This window comes from Bicyclus anynana, chromosome 6 (assembly GCF_947172395.1).
Source record: "Bicyclus anynana chromosome 6, ilBicAnyn1.1, whole genome shotgun sequence".
NCBI classification, from domain to species: Eukaryota; Metazoa; Arthropoda; class Insecta; order Lepidoptera; family Nymphalidae; genus Bicyclus; species Bicyclus anynana.
The window spans coordinates 5,237,844-5,245,995 of record NC_069088.1 but is presented as its reverse complement, the minus strand read 5'-3'; the positions used below and the strand labels follow the sequence as shown (position 1 = coordinate 5,245,995).

The 8,152-nt window shown below is 37.4% G+C and overlaps 1 protein-coding gene across 1 annotated transcript; it reads right to left on the bottom strand.

The window, feature by feature from the left end:
* Positions 1–2,665: 2,665 nt before the first annotated feature.
* On the bottom strand, positions 2,666–4,628 carry LOC112046946 (uncharacterized). The gene is made up of 2 exons (XM_024083811.2): positions 4,424–4,628; positions 2,666–3,515 (listed from the first exon to the last, which is right to left on the bottom strand). The coding sequence occupies exons 1-2, from the start codon at positions 4,557–4,559 to the stop codon at positions 2,926–2,928; spliced, it is 726 nt and encodes a 241-aa protein (XP_023939579.2). The 5' UTR covers positions 4,560–4,628; the 3' UTR covers positions 2,666–2,925.
* Positions 4,629–8,152: the final 3,524 nt, after the last annotated feature.

Here is an 8,152-nt window from a genome sequence, read left to right as displayed (position 1 = left end):
AAAATCAGAAAATTAGCTCGGACAAACATACAGACAAACAAACATTTTTACCGTCTGCCTAATTTATTAGTCTATGACACCCATTATAAAAATACTCTAATAAGTAAAATATATTCGAGCATATCTATTCTAATTTAAAAAGGTGAAGTGTGAGATTGTAAGGGATTGTAAGGATTCTAGTAGTCTAGATCGACTGAACCGATTTTGAAAATTCTTTTATCAATAGATAGCCACGTTATTTGTGTGTGTAATACTTATGCTATATTTGAATATATTAATGAATCCTACTAATATTATAAACGCGAAATTTTGTACTACTGATGAAGCGATTTGGCTGAAATTTGGAATGGAAATAGATTTACTCTGGATAAACACATAGGCTAGGCTACTTTTTATCCAGAAAAAATCCACGGTTTCCCGAGATTTGCAAAACTGATGAACTGATGAACCTCGACTACTAAACCGAATTAGCTGAAATTCGGTATTAAGATATATTACAGCCTTTTTTTTTTTTTTTTTTACGTGGGGAAATCCTCATGGATACCTTCTCGCCACGGGGAGGCAAGAAGGTTATGTCGGACTTCAACCGACTAAAACCCCACGGTGTTCCTACTCGCCGCCTGATGACTGAGCCACGGGAACATTTCGTAAACTACCGCAACCCAGCCAGCGACACTCGTAAATTGAGCTCTCCTGTAGTTTTATTACGATCGCTTAGGAAACACTGAAAGCGTTAACGACTCGAGGACTTATCTCCGGTGGGTGACAGATTCCCCGTATCTATCACCCGGAGGTCCTCGTCAAGGAGGCAAATGACGGTTCTGAACGAGCCGCCTGCGTCCGGCTCTCTTACGGCGGATAGGATGAGAATCCACGTCGACCTCTCTCAACCTTTCCGCTGCCTCTTTCTGTGACATCACAATCTCACAGAAGGAGACAACAGCTTCCCAGGACTTCTCATTTTTCGTCATGGCTTTTATGACGCTTGGCAGAGATACATCTCGTCCGATTACAGCCATCAGCGCCTCGCTGGATTAACACATAGGCTACTTTTTAAACCGGAAAAATCCATGGTTCTCGAGGAGTTTGTGTAAAACTAAATTCCACGCGGACGAAGTTGCGAGCGTCCGCTAGTGGATGAATAAATGAATGAAAAGTATTATTTTATATCCATATTCCGAAGATTTTTTTTTTATTCTTTACAAGTTAGCCCTTGACTATAATCTCACCTGATGGTAAGTGATGATGCAGCCTAAGATGGAAGCGGACTGACTTGTTGGGAGGAGGATGAAAATCCACACCCCTTTTCGGTTTCTACACGACATCGTACCGACAAAGACGTACTAGCCTACGTGGTAACCAGCCACGGCCGAAGCCTCCCACCAGCCAAAGAATATGGAAACCACACAAGTAAAACCGCGCGGCGTCTGCTAATGCAGAATAAAACGATCTATTTTTAGAAAGCGGTGGAAAACTTTGAAGATAATAAAGTTGGATGAAGAGGTGGTGTTTTGATAGTTGATCGCTGCGTCTCATTTTGTTTTAATACCGAAGTTTTGATTTATTACCTTTCGCCTGGATCCCAGCGGGTAAAAGTTCTCTAATGGTTTTATTGAAATAACTTTCTTGCTTCTTTAAGTATTAAAGCGCTTAATATAGTAAGAACAGTGAATATAAACACTTCTGTGCAAAATTATTTTATTTGTTACAGTATCCAGTTTTAAAAAGTACGAGTATGTACCTAACTATTAGTTTTTATTTAATACATCCAGATTTTAAAGTACAAGTAGGTACCTATTAGTTTTAATTAAAAACATCCAGATTTTCGGTATCCACATTGAAAAAAAATGGCATACACCTTTATGATCCTAATACAAAAATATTATAACGTTTGTCTATTTAGATATATATACGAGTACTTTTTCACTGTCTGTCAGTTTACTTTAATTTCCGAAACTATCAAATGGATTTTTTCCCATAGAGCTGAAAATTGGTATGAATGTTCATAATACTATCCTTAACTAGTATCGACTAATTAAAGTGCATATTACGAATCAAATATTTTTTTCAATTCTTTCAACACTTGTGAAAAAAAATTGTTGAAACATTTTTTGTAGCAAATCAAAAATAATATTCAGCTTGATTGTAATTCATTTATAATAGTATTCTGAACATTCACTTACTTCTATTTTAAGGATTAATTTGACTGAAATATATCACGTATGTGACACCGATGAGTATACAATGCTGTTCGCATTGTATACTCATCGCTTAGCCCCTGAGGCTGTACCCCATCAATCACAAAAAGCCTGGTTCAAGTCCTCGTCAACCTGTCTATTCTACTTTACTGTACACTCGTAAAAAACCTAAACAATTCCACAACAAAATAAACCAAGTTAGTTTCTATAACGTTTGAAATTCGAACTCGCAGCTAGCTAACTTTTTGCTAAAAGTAATTTGAGATTTTTTCTATGTTTGGGTTGGATGTATACTGATTTTTTGTTATTTTTGTTTATTAGAGCTACAAAACTGTATCAAGATTTTGATTTACATAGTATCACTAATATTACAAAGGCGAAAGTTTGTGTATAAGTGTGTATGTTTGTTCCTCCTTTAACGCTGCGGCTACTGAAGCGACTGGGCTGAAATTTAGAATGGAAATAGATTTTACTCTGGATTGACACATAGGCTAGTTTAATACCGGAGAAATCCATGGTTCCCGCGGGATTTATGAAAATATCCTGTATTATTTATTCAATGACGATATTAAATAAAATACGAAGCTGAAGTGACAATGAAGGCACATAGCTCGAAGAGCTGATGATCTGGAAGTCCATGGAAGAAGCATATGTCCAGCAGACTGGACTTTCATTGTCTGTTGATGCTGATTGAATAAAAATTGATTTGTCTTGCTAGAAAAAGCCATTAAGTCGCGTTGGTCAAAGTTTCTTCCGCTAGCTCGTTTTTAACAGCTGATATTGTCGAATGCGGCAAGTCTAGTGTGTTTCTTAACTGTTGGTACTTCTGCTGATGTGCTTGTAATGTGCTGTTAGATGGGCTTGTTTGAACTTCTTCTAGAAGCAGTAGCACTTTTATTCGGAAATCTCGCATCTGCTTCTCTGTAAGAGTCTCGACGTCTGGTAATAAGCTGAATAAAAACATTTTCCTGGAATCGCCTTTGTTGTACTCTTTCTCTTTTGACCATTCGATCTCTGGTTCAACTCTTCTTCTTTTCGGCTTTTTGAACGCTTTAGTGACCGGAGCAGGTGACAAAATGCTTTCTTCGTTGCAAGATTCGTCATCGAATGGAGAATAAAATTCTTCGGTGTGTTGTGGAGATCTGCTCTCGTGTTCTTCAGAGTAAACCGATACTTTGACAAATGGCACGAGAAATTGCATTTCATTATGCAAATAATACATCTTCCTTTGGTTTTTTGATGAACCGTCAGGGGCTAATTTTATGCTGCGTACAAAACCGTTCCTCATGTTTTTCCATTTACTTTGGCAGGAAGTAACTGTAAAAATACAACGAAAAATGTATTTTTTACATCACTTTTTCCAATACTACGAGTATTCTCTCAAACTCTTATATATAGGCAGGTAGCCCAACTGATATAAACGCGAAATACCTACCATCAACTGATGAACCAAAAATGATGAAAGATTGACGAAAGTCTTTTATAATTATCACTATCATTATCAACCCATATTCGGCTCACTGCTAAGCTCAAGTCTCCTCTCAGAATGACAGGGGTTAGGCCAATACCACCACGTCCACCACGCTGACCCAATGTGGATTATGCATACCAGAGAATTTTCTTTCATTCTCTGGTATGCAGGTTTCCTCACGATGTTTTTCCTTCACCGTTTGAGACACGTGATATTTAATTTCTTAAAATGCACACAACTGAAAATTTAAGGTGCATTAAATAAAACCCCGGACCGGATTCGAACCCACACCCTCGGAATCGGAGGCAGAGGTCATATCCACTGGGCTATCACGGGTCAGTTTAATATTTTATAATTTCTAAATTGGGTAAGATAGAGTCTGGTGGTAGGCTTCGGCCGTGGCTAGTAACCATCCTACCGGCTAAGACGTACCACCAAGCGATTTAGCGTTCCGATACGCGAGATACCCACTTCAATCTAAGACCGCGTAACTTAACATCAGGTGAGATCGCAGTCTACTTGTCATTGTATAAAATTAAAAAAAGAACCCGTTCTGCTAAAGAATGTGAATAGAAAATTATATTCTAAAATGTGAATAGAAATGCCTGCTAATTAAGTTACACAAGTCATTTTGGCAGGCGGTACCGATAAGTGTGAATACACAAATAATGTGCGAAAGAGAAAGTAATAGATGCACCGCCAAAGCTAATCCATTCTTCATTCGCACGGGTAATAAACAGGTTTATTTACTCACCAGGCCAATCCATCGATTCTGCAATCTCTGCCCATGCTTTATCCACCACATCCTTCCTCGAGTAATCAGGCAATGTATTGTTATATATACAAGGATACTTTTCAACTAATTGGACTAAGTTTAAACAAGGATCCATGGTACAAATACGTAAAACAACACGTGCGTGCGTCAGGTCGTACGCTCGCGATCTGCGACGCTGCCGTTTCGTTCCGTCTCTGCGGTCGCAGCTGCATGACGCGGACGATTGCTTGCAGCGACGAGAGCGCGACGTTGCCGCTCTTCTGTCGAGTTGGAATGTGGAAGCAACACGCAGGCGTACGATGCGACATTGAGGTGCTAAAACTTTGAAGTAATTTGCGATTTAGCAGATTTCAAGGTTGATTATTAAATTTTTGGTACCTTCTTATACGTGGCAACTAGTACTAGGTAATTCTGTTATTAATTAAATAGATAAATTTGTTAGTAAGAAACTTAACTCAGGTAATTTGGTATAGGTAGTTATAGTAATGACGTCTATAAAATGGTAAAAAAAAAAATTGGAAAAAAAAAATCGGTTGTCTGTAAAGTCGGTTTACTGACGATAGTTGAACGTGACAACATCATAAGAAAATACTGATGGAATGGTTGCATTTTTCAAAAGAAAACCTTCGTTTTTCTAAAATACTCTTTATTAATCTTCATAGACCAGAATAATACTTTATTTCTTGTAAAAAAAGTTGACAACCCTAGAGCGAGGGAACGACGCATGACGTCATCTTTTTAGAGTTTGCAGCCGGCTCCATCGACTTTACAGGTTTAAAGTGAGGATGATTTATCTCATATTCCCATAGTGTGTGATAGTCATACTGTGTATTGCTATCAGTATTTTTGTGTTATAAGAATTTGAAGCGCTCATTAATTTACGGAACCCTACACTGCGCGTGGCTCGTCACGCACTTGGCCGGTTTTTTATTAATTAAATTGTTGTCTGTATGTCGATCTGAATACCAGGCTATACCTAAGTTGATTTTAATGGTACTTTCACTGGAAGATGGAGGAGGTTACTGACCGATATAAATGCTGCTTTTTATCCCGGAAAAATCCATGGATTTTTTCTCTTGAAAAACTAATTTCACGGGATCGAAATCGCCTACGCGAGTCTGCCTCTCATTTATTTATTAGTCCTTTTTTATTTTTAACAATGTTAATATGCAAATAAAATACAAAACACTAGAAAAAAATTATGAAAAAAATAAACCCCCCCGCTGCGGGACATTTAAGAGCCCAAGCAACCGGCGTTCAGGAATCTCCAGAGTGAGGAACCTCCTCACAATACGCGCCTCTACATATTATTAAATAAAGTAAAGAGGAAATCATTATTTCGGATCGCCAAAGCATTCAACTAACCGTATACCTTTTAATTCCGCCACAAAGATCCTAAAAGCCGCACCGACGGATTGTTATAGAAAAATGGCTGCAATTGGAAGAGTAAGCACGGGAAGTGGCCATTGTTCGCTGGCTGGTCATTCAGTGGCTATATTGTTCGAATTATTGTATAAATGCGGGACTGTGTGTACTAGCAATAAAAAAAAAAGATTTCGGGACGGAATGTTCTGTAATATGTTACTATTAAGGAATAATTTTTAATGGAGTACAAATACAATAAAATACCTATGAGGCAAGAGCTAACTTGTTTTATTAGCTATGCAAAATATGAGTTATTTAGTTTCAATATGATAAAGTGTGTGAAAACTGAAAATGCATGCATGCATTTAGGGATGTTGGCGGAAAAATAAATCATTGAAATATGGTTAGTGGTGTGGTTAGATATTTTTCTCACTATCGCTACGCATGCTGATTTGATCACTGGCCGGCATAATGATGAGCGTCAAACTACAATCTCACCTGATGGTATGTGATGATGCAGTCTAAGATGGAAGCGGGCTAACTTGTTAGGAGTAGGATGAAAATCCACACCCCTTTCAGTTTCTACAGGTAATCGTACCGGAACCCTAAATCTCTTGGCGGTACGTCTTTGCCGGTAACTAGCCACTGCCAAGCCTCCCACCAGCCAGACCTGGACCAATTAAGTAACCTCAATCAGCCCAGCTGGGGATGGAACCCAGGACTTATGTCTTGTAAATCCACGACGCATACCACTGCGCCACGGAGGGCGTCAAAGCAAAGATTACACCCATGCTACTCCAAAATTTAAAAGTCTTTGCACAATATTTATATTTAAAAAAATACGAAATAACAAAACCACTGTGCGGCATTAGCCTAATGGAAAATCGCGTTTCATCTCCAATTATCCAGCAAATAAATTTGTTCAAGATTATCTGAAAATAAGCAAATAAACCTCTGCAAGTGGCTTAATTAAGCCCTTACATAAATTTATTCAATCCATACGCTTTTAATTTGAATCTAAAATTATAACACATAATAAAACTCTTCAGGGTCGGCACTTGGTGAGGGTTGAACAAAAGGGCCGCGGCTTAATTAAATACAACGCCTGAACAACTCCGGCAGCCATTACGGTGTTATTAAATCGTTCGACGCGTCCAACACGCTACATTATGACGTGATTCGACTCCGGTGATTTTATTTGTACCGCCACTCGGATGTATTATTATGTACCATATCGGTGTTGTGATTTTAATTGGATGAACTATAGAAAAAAGGCTTTTTCCGATCCACTGATTCTTTTAAAAGGCTCATAAAAACAATAAAAATCATTATCGTCTAAGTCACTCCATACACTTTCAGTTTGAATCTAAAATTATAACACATAATAAAACTCTTCGTGGTGGGCACTTTTTATTGTCTAAATTATGTCTAAATTATGACGTGATTCGACTCCGGTGACTTTATTTGTACCACCACTCGGATATATTATTACGTACCATATCGGTGTTGTGATTTTAATTTTATAAAGTATATAAAAAAAGGCTTTTTCGATTTATTGAGGCGTTTAAAACGCTCATAAAAACAATAATAAATAATCATAAATTAAATCACTCCATACGCTTTCAATTTGAATCTAAAATTATAACACATAATAAAACTCTTAGTGGTAGGTACTTTTTATAGATTTACTATTTATTTAATAAAATACAACGCCTGAACAACTCCGGCAGCCATTACGGTGTTATTAAATCGTTCGACGCGTCCAACACGCTACATTATGACGTGATTCGACTCCGGTGATTTTATTTGTACCGCCATTTGGATATATTATTACGTACCATATCGGTGTTGTGATTTTAATTTAATAAACTATAGAAAAAAAGGCTTTTTTCGAACGATTGAAAAATTTAAAACGATCATGAAAACTTCATAAATTCATTCACGCCATACAGTTTTAATTTGAATCTAAAATTATTATAACTCACTAAAACTCTTCCGGGTGGGAATTTGACCGATTTTATTTTTACATTGTATTTTATTTATTTAAATAAATACAACGCCTGAATAACTCCCGAAGCCACTATGGTGTTATTAAATCGTTCGAAGCGTCCAACACGCTACAATATGACGTGATTCGACTCCGGTGATTTTATTTGTACCGCCAATCGAATCGAATTACGTGACATAATTATCGGTGTTGTGATTTAAATTTAAATTGAAGAAAACCGTGGAAAATCTAGCTAGTACGAATAAACAGTAACAGAATTTTCAGACAATTATCTTATATCATAATCATAATATTTGACCAGCCGAGTCGTACGCCATTACGCAAAATTCAACGCG

Bases quoted from the DNA above. Each gene is read 5' to 3' on its own strand.
- LOC112046946 (XM_024083811.2), bottom strand. From the start codon at position 4,559: ATGGATCCTTGTTTAAACTTAGTCCAATTAGTTGAAAAGTATCCTTGT. The intron at 3,516-4,423 runs GTGAGTAAATAA...GTATTTTTACAG, and splicing joins AGAATCGATGGATTGGCCTG to TTACTTCCTGCCAAAGTAAA.